General features: G+C 42.4%; 1 protein-coding gene across 1 annotated transcript in view; it reads left to right on the top strand.

Moving 5' to 3' along the window:
* Window positions 1–9,951: 9,951 nt before the first annotated feature.
* PARD6B (par-6 family cell polarity regulator beta) overlaps window positions 9,952–25,871 on the top strand; it is a 34,879-nt gene continuing 18,959 nt past the window's right edge. The window contains exons 1-2 of the mRNA XM_032804038.2: window positions 9,952–10,195; window positions 18,177–18,399. Coding sequence (XP_032659929.1) covers window positions 10,130–10,195; window positions 18,177–18,399 — 289 coding nt within the window. The 5' untranslated portion in view covers window positions 9,952–10,129. The remainder of the gene's footprint in view (window positions 10,196–18,176; window positions 18,400–25,871) is intronic.

The following is a 25,871-nucleotide window of genomic DNA, read 5'->3' as shown; positions in this document are numbered from 1 at the left end:
TATATAAAAAGAAAGAAAATACAGAACAATAATACTGCATTAAGAAACTCAATACAGGAATATGGCTTATAAGAAAATAGGAATAAACAGTCTGATTTAAAAGATAGCCCAATTAAACCAGTCCAGCAAATCAACACCCATGTAAATACAAATCAAAGCACATCACAGCCGATTACTTTGGTTCCTTTGTACTCACACTTGATAGTAGCATATTTGAAAGAAGATGGAGTTAGAAGAAAAGCTTGTTTACTCACAGCCGAGGAAAACAAAAAGACCCAGAACAAAGCCAAAAACCTCCAGAGGTTCCCACCCTTACTTTTGAAAATCCGGTTTCCTGATTGGTCCTCTGGTCAGGTGTTTGGTTCCCCCTTTGTTTACCCTTTACAAGTAAAAGAAAATTAACCCTTACCTATCTACTTATGACACAGGCTAGCTTTAATATCTAGCTCACTAAAAAATAGGAGTGAGGAAGCAGCAGCATTGGCTTAAGTGCAGGTTAGCAATGTGTGCATGTAACCAGGGTGCCAGGCGGGTTTCTACAACCCATGGTAACACATCCCTATTGCTATTTGCAGCAAGATAATGAGGGCCATGTCTACACTACCAATTTGTGTAGACAAAAATTATGTTGACACTCAAAAGTCGACATGTTAAAAATCACAATTTCATGTTCACACGTGCTCCCTCTGTCGGCAGATTGTCTCCACAATAGGTGCACCATCATCAACAGCGTGAGCAATGCACTGTGGGTACCTATCCCAGAGTGCTTCTGTTGCTAGGTGTTGTGGGACGACAGAGCGGATCACGGCACATCTTGGGACAGTGCTAAATGTCCCGTGACGCATTGCTTTCTGTCTCAGCACTCTGTGGGCTTCCAGCTTTCTTTTGTGGCATTGTTTCAATGGCCCTTCTTTGCTGTGTACCCTGACATCTTTGTGAGAAGGGATGCATCTCACACTGCTCTCATGTGCTCTGTTGACTGTCATGAAGACATCATGGATGGCAGTGCAGTTAATCATGATGTTCATAACTGAAGAAGACTCGCAGGCGCCCAACATTCTGCATGATATGGATAGGAGCAACTTTATATTGCTTTTGGCATTCACAGAGCAGGTGCATAGAGTAGACTGTCGTTTTTGGGCTCGTGAAACAAGCACTGAATGGTGAGATCATATCACCATGCAGGCGTGGAATGATGAGTAATGGCTACAGAACTTTCAGATGCAAAAAGCCACCGTCCTGGAACTGTGTGTGGAGCTTGCCTCAGACCTGCAGCACAAGGACACCAGAATGAGAGCTGCCCTCTCGGTAGAGAAGCATGTGGCAATTGCTGTGTGGAAGCTGGCAACTCCAAACTGCTACTGGTCAGTTGCAAACCAATTTGGAGTGGGGAAGTGGACCATTGGAGCTGTGTTAATGCAAGTGTGCAGAGCAATAAATCGCATCCTGCTACGAAGGGCCATGATTCAGCAAAATGTGTGTGAAATAGTGGATGGCTTTGCAGAAATGGATTTCCCTAACTGTGATGGAGCGATAGATGGCACACATATTTCAATTTTGGTACCAGACCACCTTGCAACAGAGTACATCAATAGGAAGGGGTACTTCTCCATGGTGTTGCTTCTAAATTTAACAACCGGTGCAGGGGGAGCAGCTGCACCCCCTGAGCACATTTTCCAAAAGTGGTGCCTTAGGCACCGACCCCCATGGGTGCTCCAGCTCCCCGCCCTGCCCCCCAGCCCCAGCTCACCTCTGCCTCCTCCCCTGAATGCTCCGCTCTCCTTCTTCTCCTCCCCCGCACTTCCCGCAAATCAGCTGTTCGCACGGGAAGCCTGGGAGAGTGGAGAAACAGTGCGGCAGCTTCATGCTCAGGCCCAGGGAGGCGGAGACAGAGCGGAGGTGAGCTGGGGCGGGGGGGCTGCCCACGCCGCAGCAGGTAACCCTGGGGGGCGTGCAGGGGAACTGCTCCCTGCCCCAACTCACTTCCACTCCGCCTCCGCCTCCCTGGGCCTGAGTGCAAAGCCGCCTCTTGCTTCTCCACCCTCCTGAGCAAAGAGCTGATTTGCAGAAAGCGGAGGGGCTGTGAGCTTGGCCTGACCCGGTGCTCCAGGTGGCCTGGCCATTGTCAAAGGAGTCCAGAGGGGAGCTATTCGAATCAGGGAGGCTTTGAGGCAGCACTTTGACAGTATCCACCCGTAACATATATTCTGTCTGAGTTGCTTCAATGTTACCGTTACATGTAGTTTTCCCAGGGGGCAATGGTAACATTTGTGGCCTTGTATTCCTGTAATAAAGTGATTAAAATGCCTGTGCATGTATTGGGGTTGCCTGTAATTTCACCTTGTAGAAAAAAATTAAAGATGATCTACCATTATAAAAGTTTGCTTTTATTGCACAAGAAATAGCAGACTTTCACAACTGTGTGTAGGTCCAGCTATCATTGTGAAAGTTGTCCAAGGGGGTAAAGTGAAGGGGAAACCAAGAAGTCCTGGAAGGTGGAAAGGAATGTGTGGGCGGAGTTCGGGGGCGGGCCTTGAAAAGAGTTGTGCTGCAGTGCAGGTGGGGCACTGATCTCCTCAGTCTGCAGCATTATTAAGGACTTCAGCATCTGTGTTTGCTCCTCCATTACTTTAAGCATCCGCTGAGTAGCATCCTTAACAAATGCATGATTGTCTTGTCTGTCCTGCAGTTCCACTTCCCAGCTCTCCTTTCTATCCCTTTTTCTGCATTGGAGCACTGCAGGACCTCCCAGAACACATCTTATTTGCTGAATCTTGGGTGCTTTCTTATCTGGTGGAGATGCTCAGCCGGGGTGCGTGGGGTGTTCCTGAAGGCTATATCTAGTCCAACACAGGGGACAATGCACAGAAGTGGGATTTTTAAATTCATGCACTGCACTGAAACATTTTGCAACATTGCCATCACTTTCTCACTGACCTTAGCAAGGAACACATCTCTGCGAACACCCAAAGCATGGTGAGTGTTGGTAGAGTAGGGGTGGGGTGCTCTATGTGGGGAAAAGAGCATACACTCTTTGCAAGGGTCGTGGTGCAGCACTCCAGGGAACAAATTCTAAAATTCTCCCACACTTTTCCACAGGTGGGGGTAATTCTAGCAGACATCTCATTGCTAAGGGTAAGCAGGGAAATGAGGGTACATTTACTCCATGCTTGTGGCTTCTGCCCTGCTCCCTATGCTGCTTGCCTATGTGACGCTTTGGTCCCTGCACAAGTGATTGCCAAATGGGGAGGGAAAGTCTCCTACAATGGGAGAAGGAACAGACCTGCTCTGCCATGGAACCTTCCACAGAGGATTACCAAATACCTCCAGGAAACTTTCCTGGAGATCTTGCTGGAGGATTCCCGTGAGATCTCGGCGTGCATCAACATCCTGTTCTGCCGTACCAGTTTGCTACACAGGGAAAAGTCCAGCTCACAGAAACACAGCCAACCTCCCACATTTCTATACACCGAACCCACCTCCGCACTGCACAAGCCACAACCATTTACCAGGAGTTTCATCTCCTGCTTCTTGCTCACCAGAAAGCAAGTGCTGAGAGTTGCAAGAAGTGTTGATGAGTAAGTAGCTAACAGTCTTTCCTCTGGATTAATGCTGTTCTATAGAACAGCCAAACAAGGCACTCCTGGAGTGAATATTATTATTTATATACTGCTAACAATGTGCAAGGTGCTTTACCGGCAGGTACAAAGACAAAGTCATCAAAGAACTTCCTATGGAGTTTTCAGGTTCAATTCTGTCTTTAGGAATGAGACAAAACTGAAGTTCTGACCAATGACCAGACCATACTAGCACTACTACGGGTAGAGCTGCAGCAATGGGAAATGTTAAGAGAAAAAGTCTTGTACAGATACAGCCTTAATCCCTGTGTCTCAATTTTTCCACCTGTAAAATTGGGATAATAGTACACACCCACCTGTGAGGATTAAGTAATTAATGTTTGTAAAGTACTCTGAAGATGGAAAGGGTTAAATATTATCAACTGTTTTCTTCAAGCCAATTTAGAAATAAAAAGAGGTAATAGATCGTTAAGTTGTAAACAAAGCTGAGAGGAGAGCACTGTGATTAGCACTACTTTGTTCAGTTAATTACTTTCCTTTTAAGCAAATCCAGAGTTGTTTAAAGCAAGGGAGAGTCCAAGGTTAACAGGATAAAAACCATTTTTTAAAAAGCCAGATTGTATTATTTAGTTGCAACATCCTCCAATAGAACAAATCAATAAATTAGGGCCATGGCTCAGTTTTAGGCTCATAATGAAGATGCATCCAAAACAAGCTTTCTTAGATGCAAAAGCCTGTATTCTAGCCAACAGCAGCCTGTGCCCAGGAATAATCACAGAAGCATGTTTCAGACCCACCACTGCCAGGCCAGACACACACTCACATAAACATGTGCATCACATCTGTTCCCTAGGCACTACCACAAAACGGCTGTTCCCAATTCTTCCTGCTGGATCTTCTGACAAATACATATGTGCAAGAATTTGACTTGGGCCCCAATCCTGCAAACAGTTCTGCATGTGCTTAATTTTAAATCAGCATGACTGCTCATGTGGTTAAATTTAAGCATGTGTGCAAAGATTTGCAAAATTAGGGTAATAATTAATAGAACATCATAAGCAGATATTTATTCACTAGCTGGCATGATGTCAAGACAACTTTACACTTTTAAAAAGCTGGACAAAATCAATAAGTTACCAAAAAATCACCTCACTGGCAAATTAGCATGATATTTTATTACAGAAAATAACACATATAAAAATTATAAATCACTGAATAAACGTTTACTAATTAATTAATCCTCACAACATCCCAAGTAGGTAGATAAATATTGTTATCCTCATATTATAGTGAGGGCTGCCAAAGCAGAGGATAAATGATTTGCTAGAGTGGAGACCATACAGTGAATCAGTGGCAGAACCAGGGTTAGAATTCTTGTGTCCCATCCCTCTGGTCACTCCTCCAAACTATGCCATCTTTCCAGATGTGAGATCATAGGCATTCTTAAGAAAAGTAGACTAGACAGATAATGTACAATACTGGCTTACTGAACCAAACTATAATTTTAAATACATCATCTTTGGAGCCCTACATTTCTTCTTCTAGATTTTACAAACAAGCTGGTAAATTCCCTTCTCAAGAGTTTTATGGATATGGAAATACATTCGTTAAACCTTCCCAGTTACCTACAGAAAAACACTGTAAAAAGCTAATTGGCAGAGGAGTAGTGCTCATGAGTTGAGGGAGTAGGCTCATCTAGGGATTGGCTATGGACAGAAGTTGTACTGCTTTCAATATAGAGGTACAGTTATATCTGCACAACTCTTCAAGTGTGGACACAATTATACTTATTTCTGTACAGAAAGGCAATAGAGTATTCTAGTATAAGATACCTTTATACCTCATCCCCACCAGGAGTTGTATTGCTATAACTATTTTGGTAAAAAAAATCACACACTCCTAACTGAAAAAAATCAGTACAAAAACCATGTAAAGCAGCCTGGGCTTGCAGATTTTGCAGTTCTGATGCAGGAAAAGCCTTCCATGGCAGTTCGGACTGCATGATAGGAACTTTAACTTTTAGCTTTGATGGAAAACTGTTTGGATCTGATTTAGGGCATTAAGAAATGTGATTTATCATCTCAGCCCATTCCACAGCAAATATTTGCCCTTGCTATTTGCTTTAATATTATTATTATTATTATTATTATTAGCACAGAAACCAAATCATTGGGTGATTGGGGTTAATTGGCAGGTTCTGCTCGGGACAAATCCAGTGCTGGCATATTATTATTTATATATTACCACAAGTTTGCCTGATACTTTACAGGTATAAAATAAAACAAAGTCCTTGCCCTAAAGGATTTTCTATCTAATATGCGGTATATAGATTTACATATCATGGACAGCAACAGGAATGTTAAGAAAGGAATGAAGTGCATTTACAGAACTATGTGTGGACCCTTTAGCTAGTGCTATACATTCTTCACATTCATGAACATTAAATGTCACAGAAAATGTATTGGTTATCTGTATGATCACTGTACTATGTGTGCATGAGGGAAGCAATCGGGTCACACAAGCTTAGTAATGTTCTGACAAAGCTGTATTTATCAGAGAGAGAGAAAGAAGGTGTTAAATTCCTTTTATTTTTTTCTCTTTAAGAGTAATAAATAATGACATTGCAATTTTGGAAGGGAGAAGCTTCAGTGAATGGGTGAATGGGTGATGTGTCAAATAAAAGCTGTTATTGATGAGAAACATGATGGTTTGCAAACTTCAGATCCTTTTATGAAAAGGAAGTGTAAGAATCTAATTTATGACCTTCCTATGTTTATCTTTCTCTTTTCTATACAACTCCCACTGATATTTTTTTCCACTTACTTGCTAATATTGAACAAAACGACCATTGGTTTCAATGGGTTCATGATTGAACCAAATCTGTTTAATCTACTGGGCCCTATTCTGATCTGACAATAAAAATGAAGAGTAACTTAGTTGAAATGTAAAAACAGTCCCAGCCTTGGTCTATAATAGAACATTTTACCACGTCTGAACCACACTGTTGTCAACAAAAACAACGAGGAGTCCGGTGGCATCTTAAAGACTAACAGATTTATTTGGGATAAACTTTCATGGATAAAAAACCCACTTCTTCAGATGCAATCACCAACATGGTGCTAAATACAGTCCTACTTCTACACTACAAACATTTGATGTTATTGTAATGTCAGTTAAGAGTGTGATTATTTATGAGATTTCTATTCCAGCTAAAGGTCTAGTGTACCTGCAGTTTTACCAGCATAAAAGTGTTTTTGTGGTATGGCTTATTTCACTTGGGGAATCAATAAAAACTATACCAGTAAAAGAATTTTTGCTGGTATAAACTGTGTACCGTAGTTACACAAGGAAAGTTTGCCAGTATAGCTATACCAATTTAGCTATGTCAGCAAATTTTTTCTAATGTAAACCTGGCCTATAAGTGTGATCAGAATCAAGAACTACATATGGTATTTATACAGTGCCAATCACCATAGTAACTAAGCATTGAGTGTATGAGCCAAACCTTCCTCCTGCCCCTTCAATCTGAATTTTATCCCTCAATGCAATCTTTCAGCTGTTGGGTGTGCGGAATAGCACACTATTTAAAAAATAGTAACTCTTGGGATGAGAAAGCTACATTATGGGGGAATACTTGATGGTATTGGAGTTCTGACCTTGGTGGTAAATGTAGGTGAGAGGGAGCTAAAAAACAACAAAAAATTAACAACCATTTCTTCCGGCTGTAAATAGGTCGGTAGAAACTGAACATTCCTTTCCTTGGGGGCAGTGAATAGTTTGAGTAAGTCTGAATCACAGGTTTTATGGAATTTGTGACTAAAATAGCTCTGTAATCTTGTGCTCTGCCTGGCATGGACGTCCTGCCTCTCTCCTTACCTTTATCTGAAATCAAACTGTTCCTCACATTCCTTTCTTACACAATACCAGTTCATTGTGATGTAAGCTAGCTAGTGATTAATACCTTTTTATGAGGTTGGTTCCAGTGACTTGAGAGTATATCACCATGGCTGTCTCAGAAAGCATGAGGCCACACCCTACTCTGAGGAACTCCAACAACTCCAGGAATGCAAAAGAAGAAAAAAAAGTCATTAAAAGAAACCTAATAAATATGTAGCAATAACATTGCCTGCATGATGGTTTCAAGTGCTGGGAGCTTCCTGGAGGCTTTTTCACATCAGAAGAAGGCCAATTCAACTGCTCTGCAAATCCTTGGAAAGGCTGTGTTGTCCTCTGCACCTTCCCACTGTGGTCTGGCAGAACTGAGCAACTTGCTTGTAGAAGATGGCAGGCAAAGAAAAACAGGTTGAGCTGCTACTCTTCTCTAGTTTTGCTAATACGTAGTAAAATGATAGAATTAGAAGATTGATTCCACCCTTGCTCACACAATGGTAATTTCACTGACTTCTATTTAAATCAATGTGAGAGAAGAAAAAGGCTCTAGACATAGATAAGAACTAGCACATCATGTAAGCATTCTCTTTTGCCAATGTAAAGAAAATAGAGACCAGAGAAGACATAAGACTTGAACAGGATGCCAACTGATTTGCTGGCAAATACTCACTGGACAATAACCTCTGTCTGTACTAATCAACTTATCTGGCTGAGCTGAACCAGAGTGAGAGCTGCAGTTTCTTTGTCTTTGGTAGGGCTGGACTTTTAGATTTACCTGATCTACTACATGCAAAAGTGCACTGGTTTCACTAAAGGTGTGATTTTGAAGTGATTTAGTTAAATTGGTGCAACTTTGGGTGTGGATGCCCTTTTATCGGTTTAATACCGATTTATATCTAAGTATAAATGCAAACCAGAAGTAAACCAAATATACAGTCACCACACTTACAAAATTCATTCCATTTATGGAGATATTACTGGTTTTAATGGAATTCCCCCTTTTAAATATAGGGAATATTACTGGATCTGGTAATATCTCTAAAACAAAATGAACTTTTTAAACTTTCCCAGTGTGTTGCATCAGTTTAAATATTTTTAAACTAATTTAAATCAAACTTGTGCAGCTTCTTTGGGTATACAAAGCTTCACAATTTGCATGACCCTGAGATGTTTGAGAGATGGATCAGTCTGTGAGTTGGTTCCTTTTCTGGTCCTGCAGCTGACAGTGTGGCTCATAAATTCCAAATATGTAGCTCTGTTCTGTAATAATGACTTTAAACTAATCTCATACTTCAGGGCTTCAGCTGGCTGCCTGAAGGGAATGAGAAGGATTTGTTCCTCCCAGTGTACAATTATAATCTGGGACAAGAAGGATATTGGTTGGGGTAGATCAGTGATCATCTAAGGTGGTATCAGGAATTGTGTTTTAGATGCCTGTCTGGTTTGTCTTGCTCTCATGCTCAGAGTGTAGGTGATCCTCAGATTTGGGGCTGGGTAGGAATTTACCCCCAGGTCAGATTGGCAGGGATCTTGGGAGTTTTTCACCTTCGTCTGCAGCATGGGGCATGGATCACTTCCTAGGATCATCCTGGCATGTCTCACCTAATCAATTGCCTGCATTGCATGAGCCTCTCAGGGCATTGGCAGCATCTTGTTCTCTACCTGTGGCACAAGACAATCTATTTTTCTGAGGACTGAAATGCTTTTGTTTGACTGAAGTAATTGGGCCCATCAGGGCTATTTGAATGAAATGTGATGGCTTCTCTTGTGCAGGATTTAATGGTGATGATTTAATGGTCCTTTCTGGACATAAACTCCAGAAAACTATGTGCAGGAATCCCTAAAAATGAAGGGCTTCACAAAGTTGATTATCTTTATTTGTAGTTGAAGCCAGTCCTGATCTTTGGTGGGATACTACAGCACCCTTATTTCCTCGAACACAGTCTCACAGCACCAAGAGGAAGTGTATTCTGATCCCATCCACATATTCCCAGCCTCATGGGGGCACTCTGACCCCCCCATAATCCCACTCTAGGTGATGTACTGTGGCCCTCATAATCTCAGAATTGTGGGGTGCATCCTTCTTTGATCCCAGTGCTGGGTGGTGTACTGTACCCCCACAATCCCAGCACCGAGGGGTTACTGTGCAATGCCAGGATTAATTTGGTGGTGTGCTGTGTCCCCCACACAATCCGTTCTGAGAGTGGGTCTTTGCCTACAATAACCTCAGTAGTACGGTACTGACACCTCCCAACCCCCTGCGTCGCGTTCGCAGTCGCGCGTGCGCCTTCCACTTCGGAAAGTATCCGGGCAGGTGCTCACATTGCACGCACGCGCACTGGCTGCAGGTGCGCCTACCCTTTCGTTCCTTCTCGCTCGCGAGGCGACACGTACGCATGCGCGGTCGCTGCAGGTGCACCGAGGTCTGCCCCTCGCGTCTGTGAGTGCTCGGCGCGCATGCGCTACCTGCCCCCAGCCGGGAGCGGCAGGTGCCAGGCGCAGCTAGGCGTTCTGCGGGGCGGCTCCTCCCCCCTCCTGGCTGTGTGTGAGGAGGCGGCTCGGCGGCAGCAGCAGGTTGTGGCTGGGAGGCTGGGCTCGGAACTGCCCTGGTTCTCCCCCTCCTCCCACGGCGCGCCCGGGGACACAGACCGTCTGGCGGTATGAACCGGACCCAGCGCGTCGCTGGGGGCAGCCCGGGCCTCGGCACCATGGAAGTGAAGAGCAAGGTGGGTAGCGGGCCCAGGGCGACGATCCGGCAGGGGCCGCAGGGGGCGGAGCGACCCTTTGGAGTGAGGAGGAGAGATGGGGGGCAGGCGAGACCCCAGTAGAAGGGGGAGGGCGGCGATGTCGATCCGTGAGGGGCCGGCGGGGGCAGGCGAGCTCAAGTGGATGCGGGGAGGGGGCGTCGATCTGTGAGCGGCCGCCGGGGGCAGGAGCAGCGGCGGGGGGGGTGTCGGTCCATGAGGCGGAGTGGCGACGGGAGGGTCGATCCATGAAGGCCCGCCGGGGGCGGGGGAGCGGCGGCGGCGGGAGGGTCGATCCATGAGGGCGCGGGGGGGGAGGCGGCGGCGGCGGCGAGGAGCGTCGATCCATGAGGGCCGCCGGGGCGGGGGAGCGGCGGCGGCGGAGGGTCGATCCATGAGGCGGCCGCCGGGGTAGGAGGAGCTGGGGGGGTCGATCCGTAGGGGCCGCCGGGAGTAGGAGGAGCTGGGGGGGGTCGATCCGTGAGGGGCCGCCGGGAGTAGGAGGAGCTGGGGGGGGGTCGATCCGTGAGGGGCCGCCGGGAGAGCGGCGGCGGGGGGTGCGTGTCGATCCACGAGGAGGGTAGGGGGAGCGGCGGCGGGGGATGCGTGTCGATCCGTGCGGGGGGCAAAGGAGCGGCGGAGGGGGGACGCATCGATCCGTGAGGGGCCGCCGGGGGCAGGGCTAGCCTCAGTGAAAGTTGGGGCTATCTCGAGGGAAGCGTTGAGGGACGGGGGCATCTGAGCTCGGGGAATCCCTTAGGGGAGTACAGCCAAGGTCTGCCTGTGAATTGTCGGCCCGGGACCAGGGCTAGTTCTGCACTAGGTGGGTACTGTGTGGGGGCAGGGAGAGCTGCTGACCCACCTGCAGAAGGTGGCACCAAGAGGGAGATTCCCAGGGTGGGGAGGAAGTCCTGGGTGGTGGGGGATTGTGTCTGCAACGAAGATCCAGGTTGCCTAAGGGTAGAGGGGTCTCTCTTGGGGTTTCCAGAGGATCTAAGACAGTTCTTTTTGCTTGGTACCTGTATCAGGGCCTAGGAGCAAGATGATTGGTGTATTGCAGGGGTTCTCAAACTGGGGGTCGGGACCCCTCAGGGGTCCCAAGGTTATTACATGGGAGTAGTGAGCTGTCAACCTCCACCCCCAAACCCTGCTTTGCCTCCAGCATTTATAATAGGTTAAATATATATAAAAGTGTTTTTAATGTATAAGGGGGGGTCGCACTCAGAGGCTTGCTATGTGAAAGGGGTCAGCATTAAAAAAAATGGTTTGAGACCCACTGGTGTATTGTCACAGCTGTTTGACTAATATAACAAGGCCATCACCATAGGGTTGACAGTAGTAATAATTAATACTGGGTATTGTCCCTGTAGCCTAGGGTGACCAGATGTCCCAATTTTATAGACACAGTTGTGGTTTTGGGGTCTTTTTCTTATATAGGCTCCTATTTCCCTCCACCCCCTTCCCAATTTTTCACACTTGCTGTCTGGTCACCCTATTGTTGCCTGATGTCTCCTCTCAGCACTAGCCCCCTTGTCAGATCACCCTTCATCACTTTTTTCCCCTCTATCCCTGACAGGGTTATGGATGATTATCCACTGCAAAACTTGATAGTCTTAACAAAAGTTACAGCATAACTTTACTGATTGGCCAGGCACGCTGCTTTCCCTAAAATTACTCTACTGAAGTGTAAATCAAGACTGAGAAGGTTCTCCGTGAAACTGAATATAGACTAACAGAATATATAGGAAAACAAATGCAGACTATATAGGGAAAATTACTAGGGAGAAAAGGTGCTCTTCAAACAATCAGTCTAGCTAACATGATTTGAAATGCCCTTAATACTATGCTTTTTTACTAGACTAGGATAAAAGTGTATTTTTAAAAACATGATGGCTAACGTGTTTTAACATGATTTAAAGATCTAGTGTGAACAGAACAAAGAGAAGTTGCCCTGCTAACATGTTTTTGGGGAAAAAACACCACCACCTTTGTCCTAGTCTAGACAAGATCCTAATTTAGATGCAGTACAACAGTTCTGGAATCTTTGTATCTGCTGATATAACCCACAATTGTCAAGGTGTTGAACTGTGTCTAAACTGGGTGTTAAGGAGTGTTTCACGTCATTTTACCTACATTGAATTAGACAAGGTAGATGAGGTAATATCTTTTATTGGACCAGCATCGGTTGGGGAGAGAGTCAAGTTTACACAGAGCTCTTCTGTGACAGAAGTTGGTCCAATAAAAGATATTGCCTCACACACCTTGCTTTTCTCATGTCCTGTGACTAACATGACTACAACAACACTGCATATGTAAATAGAATTAGGTAATTTGGGGATTGTCTACACAGACACATCTGGGAAAATTAATCCAAATTAACTAAAGGTGTGAATTTGAAGTTAGTTAAATGATATTAAATCCCAGCATGGATGCTGTTGTTCAGAATTAATGTGGCCTTAATTTGGTTTAGTTTAATTCATGTTGATCTAAAAAGCACATTTTCCCCTTCTCTAGGCAAGGTTTAAAAGTGCACATACATTGGGGAAACTTGTGTGTTTCTCCACTGATGGAAGCTGTAATGCAGACTGGTTGTAAACATTTTTACCAGTGTGAAGCCTAATTTGTAAATCCTGTGTCCTGTCCATTCTATAGTTTCCATCTTTGTTTACAATAACTGGTAGCTTTAGTGTGGACAGGGCATATGCATTTTTAAGGGTTACGTGACATGGTGGTAGAAATATACCAGCGTTTTCTGCTGTAGGTTGTATTGGTGCTAGAGCAGGGATGGGCAAACTTTTTGGCCCGAGGGCCGCATCTGGGTATGGAAATTTTATGGTGGGCCATGAATGCTCACAAAATTGGGGGTTAGGATGTGGGAGGATGTGAGGGCTCCGGCTGGGGATGCAGGCTCTTGGATGGGGCCAGAAATGAGGAGTTTAGGGTGTGGGAGAGGGCTCTGGGATGGTGCAGGGGGTTGGGGAGGAGGGGCTAGGGATAAGCGGTTGGGGTGCTGGAGGGTGCTCTGGGTTGGGACTGAGGGGTTTGGAGGGCAGAGGGGGTGCAGGATCCAGGCAATACTTACCTCACGCAGCTCCCGGAAGCAGTAGCATGTCCCTCCTCTGGCCAAATGCGACAGTGTGGCCAGGTGCCTCTGCCCCGTCCACAAGCGCCGCCTCTGCAGGTCCCATTGGCCCTGGTTCTCAGCCAGTTGGAGCAGGGGGGTTGTGCTTGGGGCCGGGGCAGCATGCGGAGCCCCCTGGCTCCCCTGTGCATAGGAGCTGGAGGGGAGACATGCCACTGCTTCCAGGAGCCGCTTGGAGCCACAGCACATGCGGAGCGGGGCAGGCCCCTGACCCTGCTCCCCGGCTGGATTAAAATGTCTGAAGGCTGGATTCGGCCCCCAAACCATAGTTTGCCCATCCATGTGCTAGAGCAAGTGAGGAACCATGGGAGAATTTCAGAAGATTTGTGTGGAGAGAAGCTAAAGAGTGATGGCACTTGCTGACCATGACTCCAAGTACTAGTTTTGCATGCGTGAAACTATAGTTGCTCTGAAGTTTTATTCTAACTTTTTTTTCCATTGTAAATAGCCAAAGCAAAACATGAGTGTATATTTTAAAACAAGCCCTTTTTCATCCCAGGCTTCTAGGTCTCAAAAATCCATGTTTTTGAAGTGCTACAGGGCATGTCTTCACTAGCAATGTTAATTTGGCTTGTGTAGTCGCTCTGAAAAAATACCTCCACCAAGGGTGTAGCTACCAGTAGCTCAGACCCCTGAGCAAGAAAGTTGCAGCATTGTAAAGTGCCAGTGTAGACAGGCCCACAGTTCTCGGATAAATACTCTCCTCCCCTCTGAAATCTACCTCTTCAAGCACTCTGTCCTGTCTGAATAATCCCCCATAACTTTCTTGTCTTGTGTTTTGCATAGTGAAGCCTCTCTTTAAGAGAGTAAAGTACCATGTAAATACGTGATGTACCATTGCAAAAATTATGCTGTTTTGGGAAAGAACAATTAGAATATTTGTTTTGAAATGGAAACAGCAATCACTATATTGGAAAAAAGATTTTGAAACTGTAACTTGCATGATTGCATTAACTGCACAAGCATGCAGACACAATAAATGTGCTTGTAGTGTATGCAGGAAAATATGCAGTTATTTTTGAAAAGCTGGACATTCTGTGATATTGTAACATCAAACATGCTGTCCTTTTTAGCTCGTGAAATTTTATTTGATGTCTGTCACATTAAACTACACTACTGGAAAATTAATTCTAAGTAATATACAAACAGTGGCAATATACGTAATATGTGGGAAATTCCTTGGATGTTGCATATTTCAGATTCTTGGGGAAACAGTTAATGGAAACAAAGAAGTTCTCTTATTGATGTTATAATAAACCACACTGTGCTTTGACTGAAGGGAGTTCCTCCTGCAGGTTTTATTTACTTTGTTATGCAGAGGCGTGACTGAAATCAGAATGTGATTCATTCTACCTTATTGTTCACTAACATTAGTGTAGTTAGCATATCTATAGAACAGAGATATTTGCAGTGAATTCCTTTATTTAAACATCTTTAGAGTGGGGAGGAGTGTTGGAGTTCAGAAGGTATTGAGAATTCTCAATTTGTTGTGCTAACTGTTTGACTCATTATGGTACTAATGAGCAAACAATAGGGTCCTTGTCTCTGCTGGGTTTTCACAGACTCCCAAGTTGAATGCAACTAAAACTTTTGATTATATTTTTGAAAATAAATGTGAGAGACACAGAATTGATCATGACAATAGCAAGGGTCTCATTTCCTATGTGGCACATTAGACCTAAACTATGCAACATGAACTCAAGAAATATGTTTCAGAGGGGTAGCCATGTCAGTCTGTATCAGCAAAAACAACAAGGAGTCCTTGTGGCACCTTAGAGACTAAGGGTATGGCTACACTTGAAATTTCAAATCGCTGCCGCGGCAGCGCTTTGAAGTGCAAGTGTGGTTGCAGCGCCAGCGCTGCATGTACTCCACATCCTCTACGGGTGTAGCATGCAGCACTGGGAGCTGCACTCCGAGCGCTGCGGCACTGTTTACACTGAGGCTTTACAGCGCTGTATCTTGCAGTGCTCAAGGAGGTGTGTTTTTCACACCCCTGAGCGCAAAACTTGCAGCGCTGTAAAGCGCCAGTGTAGCCATGGCCTGACACATTTATTTGGGCATAAGTCTTTTGTGGGCTAAAACCCCGCTTCTTGTCCTATCCTCAGAGGTTAAGAAGAACAATTTTTTTCCTCCTTGTAGCAACCTTTTATGTACTTGAAAACAGTTATCACATTCCCTCTCCATCTTCTCTTTTCCATACTAAACAAACCCAATTTTTTCTATCTTCCTTCATAGGTCATGTTTTCTAGACCTTTAATCATATTTGTCGCTCTTCTCTGGACTTCCTCCAGTTTGTCCACATCTTTCCTGAAGTGTGGCGCCCAGAACTGGACACACTACTCCAGCTGAGGCCTAATCAGCGCAGAGTAGAGTCTTGCTCTTGCTTATACATGCCAGAGTGATGTTTGCTCTTTTTTTTTTTTTTTTTTTGGCAACAGTATTACACGGTGCCGAAGCGGCACTCGAGCTGATTTTCAGTGCACTCTCACTGCTGGGTCCTGCACTGGTCCGGGGGGCTCTGCATTTTAATTTAACTTTAAATGAAGTTTCTTAAAAACCTTATTTACTTTACATACAACAATAGTTTAGTTATATATTAGACTATAGAAAGTGTCCTTTTAAAAAGGTTAAAATGTATCACCGGCACGCGAACCTTAAATTAGGGTGAATAAATGAAGACACGGCACAGCACTTCTGAAAGGTTGCCGACCCCTGACTAGGGGATAGTGGACCACAAGCTAAATATGAGTCACACGTGTGATGCTGTGCAAAAAAAGCAACGTGATTCTGGGGATGCACTAACAGGTGTGTGTGAGCAAGAACACGAAAAGTCATTCTTCCGCTCTACGTGCATTGGTTAGGCCTCAGCTGAGTATTGTTGTCCAGTTCTGGCACGCATTTCAAGAAAGATGTTGCTTTCTCTGCACTCTAATTCTCCACAAGAATGATTAAAGTCTTGAGAACATGACCTATGAAAGAAGCTGAAAGAATTGGGTTTGTGTTCAGTGTGGAAAAGAGAGACTGAGAGGGACATGATAGCAGTTTTCGGTATTAAAAGGTGTCATCAGGAGGAGGAGAAAACTTGTTTACCTTAGCCTCTAAAGATAGAACAAGAAGCAATGGGCTTAAACTGCAGCAAGGGAGGTTAGGCTGGAAGATGAGGAAAAAGTTCCTAACTCTCAGGGAGATGAAACACTGAATATAATTGCATAGGGAGGTGTGGAATCTCCATCGCTGGAGATATTTAAGAGTAGGTTAGATAATGTTATCAGGATGGTCTAAACAGTATTTGGTCCTGCCGATGAGGCAGGGAACTGGACTCGATGACCTCTCCGAGTCCTTCCAGTCCTAGAATCTATGAATCTACACTGATCATTTAGCTTGTAGTCTGCTATGATACCCAGATCCCTTTCCGCATTACTTCCTTCCTAGCAGTTATTTCCCATTTGTATGCGTGCAACTGTTTTCTTCCTAAGTGGCAGTACTTTGCATTTGTCCTCTATTGAATTTCATCCTATTTACTTCAGACCATTTCTCCAGTTTGTCTAGATCATTTCGAATTACAATTGTATGCTCCAAAGCACTTGCAACTCCTACAAGCTTGGTGGTAGCCTCAAACTTTGTAAGTGTACGCTTACACACTCTATGCCGTTATCTAAATTATTGATGAAGATATTGAACACAACTGGACCCAGTACTGATCCCTGTGGGACCCCATTTGTTATGCCCTTCCAGCATGACTGTGGACCACTGATAACTATTCTCAGGGAATGGTTTTCCAACCAGTTATGCACCCACCTTATAGTAACTCCATCTAGGTTGTATTTCCCTAGTTTGATTATAAGAAGGTCACGCGAGACAGTAGGAAAAGCTTTAGTAAGTCAAGATCTACCACATCTACCGCTTTCCCCCGTCCACAAGGCATTTTACCATGTCAAAGTTATCAGGTTTGTTTGTCAAGATTTATTCTTGATAAATCAATGCTGACTGTTACTTATCACCTTCATGTTTGCATTTGATTATTTAATTATTTGCTCCATTATCTTTCCTGGTACAGAAATTAAGCTTATTGGTCTGTAATTCCCCAGGTTGTCCTTATTTCCCTTTTTGTAGATTGGCACTATATTTGTCTTCCATTACTTTTCAAAAAATAATCGCTAATGTCTCAGACATCTCCTCAGTTGGCTCCTTGAGTATTCTAGGATGCATTTCGTCAGGCCCTGGTGACTTAAAAACATCTAACTTGTCTAAGTAATTTTTAACTTATTCTTTCCCTATTTTAGCCTCTGATCCTACCTCATTTTCACTGGCATTCACTATGTTAGACGTGCAATCACTACCAACCCAATCTACAGTTGGGGCGTATGTTTATGTAGTTACATCGCACAGGGTGCAGAATCTTTCACAGCCCTGAGCATTGTAGCTAGGTTGATCTAATTTTTAAGTGTAGACCAGGCTTTAACCTTACATGTGGTTATTTGGGCCTGGAGTTAAATATAACAGTAAAAACAAAGATCTTTGCACAGAATCAAAAGTAAACACATTCTGATCAAGACTTCGCATTGGAGCAGATTACTTCAAGACAGAAATAATTGCATACATATTTTGAACCATGTGGCATGGCCTCTGACATTAGTACATCTGAAAGGTCACCTTTTCACTCAAATCTTTAGAACCTTTTGGCTATGCATTAAGTTTATCATATTTTTGTAAATTAAATTTTTGACCTGGTGAATGCTTACTGTATCTTTCAAGTTATCCTGTTGTCTTGGTGTACATTGATTTCTGTCTTACTAAAATCAGATGTCTTTATTGTAGTTTGGAGCTGAATTTCGACGGTTTTCTCTGGAAAGAACCAAACCTGGAAAGTTTGAGGAGTTTTATGGATTATTGCAGCATGTGCACAAGATCCCCAATGTTGAAGTTTTAGTTGGGTATATAGACATTCATGGAGATCTGCTGCCTATCAACAATGATGACAATTATCATAAAGCAGTTTCCACAGCCAATCCTCTGCTCAGGATTTTCATTCAAAGAAAAGGTAAGTTCACTAATTTTGTGTACTGGAAGTGTCCACTGTGTACAAAGCAGTATCCATGCACACGGTCACATATTTTGCCCAAGTTCCAATTAGAGATTATCCTGTTTCTCCATCTTGATGTGTACTGACTTCTTACTGATCTTCACTGGGAACCTCCCAACTGTCCTTTGCAGCAGGCTGTTTGGAAATGTATATTGCACCATTGCTGTAGGGCTCGAGATTCCCCTCTGTCCTATAACTCTGCTACTAAGCTACTTTTCTCTTTTTTTTTTTTTTTTTTTTTACATTTGGGAATGTCTGTAATATGTTGATTTAAATCCCATTCGCTCCAGGAAAAATCCATCCTCACTTCAGTAGAAATACTGCTTTTATATGAAGTCTTCATTTATGAACATATTCAATTCTTAGTTTATTCAAATTGGACAGAAACATTAAAGTTGAATCAGCATTCTCCAGTGAATGTTTTTGTATATTGTTTAAAGGCAGTTGCTCATGTCTGGTTTTGTTTCCACTGAAAGCTTAACAGTATCATGCATTCATCATATCCTAACTGGACAATAGGATGTTTTGAAATACAAAATAAGCTTGGTTTGAACAGATATCTTCTTTGAAGCAATAGGCATCAGTATAGCTTAAAAAGATTAATCTTATAACCTGATATATTTTACATTTTGCTAATAAGTGTCATGTTGAAGGGTTGCTTATTTCAGCTATTGAAGTTCCAATGGAATGATGATTTTCTTATTCAGAATGGAAATTTGTCTTCTCCCACATCTCTTTCAGCAATAGATGTAATTTCTAGATGAAATTTTTTGGTCTTATCCTTAAACTCCATCATTTGAGTGCTGTTTCAAAGTATTCATAATTTGTTGCATGTTGAATAAAGCTTTTGCTATCTGTAGTAATTGCTATTTAAAAGATCAATAAAACAGATATTTTCCCAATGCAAAAATAAATATTTCTGATTCTTCTCAGAAAAAAGAGAGAACTTTTTAGAAAAATGTTTTAGCTGAATTTCCTCTTTCCTAACAGAACTCTTAATAAAAATTTGTCATTTGTGAACCACCATGTTTATAGCAAATATATTTTACTGGCTTTAAGTGTTCATGGAACACGTAAACAGTGGTTTCCCCAGGAATTGAAATTAGGGGGGGTGTTTGCATTTACAGGGGGGGTGTCAGGACCAATGAGATAAATAAGAGAGATGAATAAAGTAAATGTTTTGTTAGGATTATGCAAATTTAACGTAAGAATAATGCAAGATACACTAAACACATAACAGGTCTAGATTTATAAAAAAAAATATACATTTAAAAAAAAAGTATTTAATTTAAATTGACTTTTGAAAGGTAAGCCATCATGGAGAAAGAGGAAAGTCCTCTCATGGATCAGTAACTGGTTAAAAGATGGGAAACAAAGGGTAGGAATAAATTATCAGTTGTCAGAATGGAGAGAGAGAAATAGTGGTATCCCTGAGGGGTCGGTACTGGGACTATTACTGTTCAACATATTCATAAATGATCTTGGAAATGGCTGTAACAGTGAGGTGGCAAATTTGTAGATGATACAAAACTATTCAAGATGTAAGTCCCAGGCAGACTGCGAAGAATACAAAGGGATCTCACAAACTGGGTGAGTGGGCAATAAAAATGGCAGATGAAATTTAATGTTGATAAATGCAAAGTAATGCACATGTGAAACATCTCAACTATACATACAAAATGGCATCTGAATTAGTCGTTAACACTCATGAAAGATCTTGGAGTCATTGTGGATAGTTCCTTGAAAACACTGCTTCAGTGCGCAGCAGAAGTCACAAAAGCAAACATGTTGGGAATCATTAAGAAAGGGATAGATAAGACAGAAATATCATATTGCCTCTATATATCATGGTACCGTGCACACCTTGAATACTGTGTGCAGACTGTCACCATCCTAAAAATATATATATTGGAATTGGAACTGTACAGAGATGGCAACTGAAATAATCAGGGGTATGAAACAGGAGGAGAGCTTAAAATGCTGGGAATTTTCAGCTTAGAAAGAGATGACTAATGGGAATGATAGAGGTCTACAAAATCTTGACTGTGCAAAGAAAGTGAATGAGGAAATTTATTTAATCCTTCACATAACACAAGAACTAGCAGTCACTCAATGAAATTAATAGGCGCAGGTTTTAAAAACAAACAAAGGAGTACTTCTTCCACACAATTAAAGTCAACCCAGGGAACTCTTGCCAGGGGATGCTGTGAAGACCAAAACTATAACAGGATTACTAAAGAACTAGATAAATTCCTGGAGGAACAGGTCCATTGTGTGGCTATTAGCCAGGATGGGGAGGGATGCAATACCATGCTCTGAGTGTACTAGGCCTGCTTGCCAAAGAAAGCTGGAATGGCAACAGGGGATGGTCACTTGATGATACTTTCTGTTCATTCCTCTTGAGCAGCTGGCCTTGACCACTGTTTTAAGACAGGGGTACTGGGCTATATGGACCTATGGTCTGACCCAGTATGACCATTCTTATGTAAAAATTAATAATAATGTTTAGTGCAGAAACTCCCCAACATAATGACCTAGCCCAGTTGATAATGTGATTATACAACCTTGGCAATAATGCATTTAAAAAATCTGGCCTACTAGGAAACATTTATTTAAGTTTCCATCCCAGTCACAAATCTAGCACTGGAGCAAAGTGACTAAATATAGATCCAACAACACTGTTTATTTAACATGCCCCTCACTTTTCCCTCCACCGTACTCCACTCACCGTGTTGTCCTTGGTCAGTGGAGATCAGAGTCAGAGGTGCTTTCCCGTGAGTACACCTGCCAGGTGGGGACAGAAGGCACCTTGCTTGTTCCCAGCTGCTCACTGTTCGCTCTGGCACGTCTGTCATTGTGCCACCATATCATTCCACTACTCTGTTGCAATGGCCTGCGCAGCCACCTTCAGCTGCCACCTGCCATGTGACTGTGCGAGTTGGTCTCTTGAGGTTCCACCAGCTCTCAGTGATTCAAGCTGAGCTCTCAGTGTGGGAACCTTGCTCGCTGCGGTGCAGTCTGGGCTGTCTCTTAGGGTATGGCTACACTTGAAACTTCAAAGCGCTTGAAGTGCGAGTGTGGTCGCGATGCCCGCACTGGAGGAGTCTTCCAGTGCTGCACTTACTACCATCTGTGCTGGGTTTATCTTGCCGCACAGGCACTGTTTACACTGGTGCTTACAGTGCTGTATCTTGCAGCACTCGGGGTGTTTTTTTCACACCCTGAGTGAGAAAGTTGCGCACTGTTAAGCGCGCAGTGTAGCCAAGGCTTACACAAAACACTGTACCACAGGAACACTGTCCCCAAACAGAACTAAGCACTTAGACCCGGTTGTCAGTGATTTCAGCTGCAGTGGTCACTTATCAGAACAAAAGATTCTCTCTGGAGCCTAATCAGCTCTGTCTTTAAACTGTGGGAGGCAGGTCCCCACTCTCTCTCGATGCCTTGAATCATCACAGGTTAAGTATAGTTCTACTGCCCTTACTTACATAAGAACAACATTTCATCCCTCCTTCCCCCACGTTCAAGTGGTTTGTAACCCAACCCCAGCCAAAATCTATCACTTGGACACACAGATCTGTTGCTGGATACCTAGGTAGATTAGGTGTGAATGTAAATATAATTTGGCCCTGAAGCCTTTCCCTGCAGCCCCAGCTCATCACTAGCTGTCAGGGAGAGCTCATTTAGACTTCGCTTACAAATCATAATTTGAAATTATTAGGTTGGTCAACATCACCGAAATGAATGCACTGACATCATAAAACAACCGCTGTATAAGGAAGCAAGGAAGCTAGTCTATGTTCATACTTTTAAAATCGTTATATTTTTCAGATACACATTTTATTCTACACTCTATAAGCTTTTAAAGTGTTGTATTATTGTTTCAGTTTAAATTCAGATTTCCAAACAGTCACTAAATCGGTATGTAACTAGCTCACAAAACTTGGGGGGGTGTTGGGGAAATTCAGAGGGGGTGTAGGGAAATCACTGCACGTAAAGACTATTTCAATCCTGAATTGGCAGGGAGCTGGACTACATGACCTAATAGGTCTTTTCCGTCTCTAGATTCTATGTAAGCTCCTTCAGCAGCCATATGATGAGAGCAGATAAACCACTTTGTCAGACTGAGATTACTAAGGTTGCATTTATCACCATATGTTTTGTTACTACAGTTGTAGATGCAACTCCTTGTACACATGTTAAAATTCATTCTTAAAGCATAATTGATTGACATGTAGATTATTTTGGTATAGTATGGGACAACGTTTCTCAGTTCTAGGCACTGACTAGTTTTAATTTTTAAAGTGACTTCGGTAAGTGGTCAGAGGGAAACACTGTAGCAACCAGCCATTGTCTTTCCTTGCCTTTTCCACTCTTGATACCAGTCTTATTGCTCGGTGACTCCATGCCTGAGCTGTAGAAGATGAGGAAATAGCGCTCAAAGTTGTTCCCAAAACTGGGTTTCAAAATCAGTCTGATAGCCAGTACCTATATTTATATTGTACCAGTGTGATTACTTTGAAAAAGATTGTACTGAAGGGTGATATAAATCTAAAATTTGTTCAAATTGAAAAAATCTGAATTCTTTAATTTCTTCAAAGTCAGTCCATTATTTAAAAAAAAAAAAAAAAAAGAGGGTTGTTAGCAGCTCACGCCTAGTTTCATGATGCTGAAAACTACCTATAAATCCATGCAGTATAGCTTCTAATTTGTTTTATTGCTCAATTAGGTGTAATTGTACTCTTATTTCCTGTTCAGTTGCATAACTTTTGTGTCTGCACTTCAGTGGAAGTGGAGATAAGGTATGGCTGCAGAAATACTCAACATTGACAAGGCTGCTTCAATTTGTCACATTTGAAACTAGAATTTGTTGAGGGGACAAAATAAAAATTGCACTTCTGTACTGCCACCCCTTTTTGAGACCTTTGTACCACCTTCTGCTACATTGCTTGAATAACAGAAATAACCTGTAGATTTTTCTAATGAGAAAGTTTATACCCAATATAACTTAAGCAGAGATAGTGGGGAATGACAACACCCTTAGCAGTAGACAACCACAGTATGAGAGGAAAAGTTGATGGTTTTTCAGACACCTGAAAATGTCTAATCCCAGCATTTTGCTTATTTAGAAATTGATGTGTATTTTAAATAAGAAGCTAGAATGCAAGAGAGGGACGCATCCATAGCAAAACCTGAGGTACATGTCAGTAGATAAGAATATATTAGAATCCTGAATGTTGTATAATTAATACCCGTGATATAGTTAGACTCCCATAATAAAATGTCAAACGCCTTGACTTCATCAGGAAAACAGGTGGCCTGGTCACATGTTAACCAATATGAGTTTAAGTTCAAATGAAGGCAAAGCAGTTTGTAGTTCTAACACTATTAGCACGTTGAGGTAAACATTGTGTTCCTACTAATGTTTACCTCAGCTTGTGAACAGGTGAAAACTAGAGACTGCCTTGTCTTCACTGGGATTTTATTATGCTAGCTAATGTGGTAAGAGAACACTTTTTCTCCTAGTGCGGACACACCCTAGCAGGGTGAGTTGGTTATTTTTACTTCTTTCTAATCTGTTAGCTTTATAAAGAGTTCATTATACTATGGCTGTGCTAGAATAAAAGTTAAATTTCCCCAGAGATGAATATTGTCTAGGTTAAACATGACATCACCTAGGTTAAGAGACAGTAACTCACTCCTATCTGCATCCTGAAGTTCCTTTATAACAGATTAACAGGTATTGTTGATGTCTTGGAAGTGGTAAAAGGGAATTCAAAGGCTGAACTAATGTGGCTTTAATTCAGTCAAGATATATGGGAGTCTCTCTGTCTGCAAGAGAAACCTCACCTAGGGATGAAAAAATGTGAAGGCCAGCTGGGCATATCTTTTTGCCCTCTTCCACAATATAAGAACACAGGGTACTCAATGAAACAAAAGATTTAGGGAAATACTGGGGTTTTTAATACCACTTTACTTAACATGTAGAACTCACTGTCACAGAATATTAAAGAAGCAAAGTGAAAATAATAAATTTGACGTATAAAGGTGGAGAGACACTTAGGAAATCACTTAATCCTTCCTCACTAATGCAGGCTTGTTCACTACAGCACTTTCTGGCATTTGTATCGTGCAGTACAGGGCTTTCTTTTTTTAACTCGTGGATGACTATTCCATAATATAATAAATATAGCCTGCCATAAGTTTTTACAGATGTAATCAATCTTTATGCTTTAGGACATAGACTAATAGGCAGCTAATGTCATGAACAAATTACCCCACAACAAAGCAGGACTGTATGATTTTAATCACTTCCATTATGTAACCAGCTGCAAGTGTAATACTTCTTTGCTTCAACTTAATGCTTTCCTGCAGAAGTAGATGCAGGGTGGCTGAGAGAGAGATGCTGAGGATAGACAAAAACAGTAACAGTCCTAATGCTCACCATTGCTTTTTTAAATGAGAGTGAGTCACTAGAGTTTGGGGAAAAACTATCAAATTGTTTCTGGCACCCCATTAATCCTCTATGCAATTAATTTTGGTCCTGCTTGATGATTAGTGGAATGAAAGAAGAGTTGGGTTTTAAACTTTATTCTTTTTTTGAGGAATGTCTCTCTGTTTTCCCATGCTTCCAGTGTTTTGAAATACCTGTAAAAGTTTTCCCAATTTAGTTTTGAAATGCCTCTAATCAATATTCAGGTCTCCATTCTTTTCTCCATGTCATTTCATAAATGTTAAATACTAATGTTAGGTTCAGTGTGGCTGACTTAAAAAAAAAAAGAAAAAAAAAAAAAATTCCCCAGAATTATAGTACTCTTATAAAATGTCTTCAGATTGTTCTGTTTATCTTAGGAAGCTTGATACTTGAAGGATAACTTTACCAATAAGTGCATTATTTTGGAAGCATATCAGAGGGCTTGTCAACAAATTGTGCAATTCCAGGTGTTGAAGAATATCGGGTTGAAACTCAGTTTCAACTGTTGTAGACTCTTTTTAAATAATACATCACATACACATAAAATTAGTATCACCAGTGAGTCTGAGACCCTTAAAACAGGAAGTTTTTATACCAAGTTGACATTCACCGTTACATCTTTGTTGTTAACACCTTGTTCTTTGGCATTCTGCCAAAATATTTTTCACTATAACTATAAACTGATTAGCTAGATATCAGTACAAAGGTGTCTTTGTACTCGAGGACATTGCTTTAGAAAATTTTTGTTTGGGAATCGAGGAGAGGTTAAACAGAATCTTGCTGCCTGGCAGAGTTATGGAAATTAGTTTTCTTCAGGCTTTCCCTACTTCTCCCCCAAATAACGTAACTCTAATTTTCTACCTTAAATTTTGTGCTAGTTTAGAATCTTTAGACAACATCCAAAGCTAATTAGTATCCAAAAAAAACCCAATGGTTTGTATAGTCTGTTGATCTG

Source organism: Chelonoidis abingdonii, chromosome 14, assembly GCF_003597395.2.
Source record: "Chelonoidis abingdonii isolate Lonesome George chromosome 14, CheloAbing_2.0, whole genome shotgun sequence".
Classification (NCBI taxonomy): Eukaryota; Metazoa; Chordata; order Testudines; family Testudinidae; genus Chelonoidis; species Chelonoidis abingdonii.
Note: the sequence above shows the minus strand (reverse complement) of the source record. Positions and strands in the feature narration are given on the sequence as shown.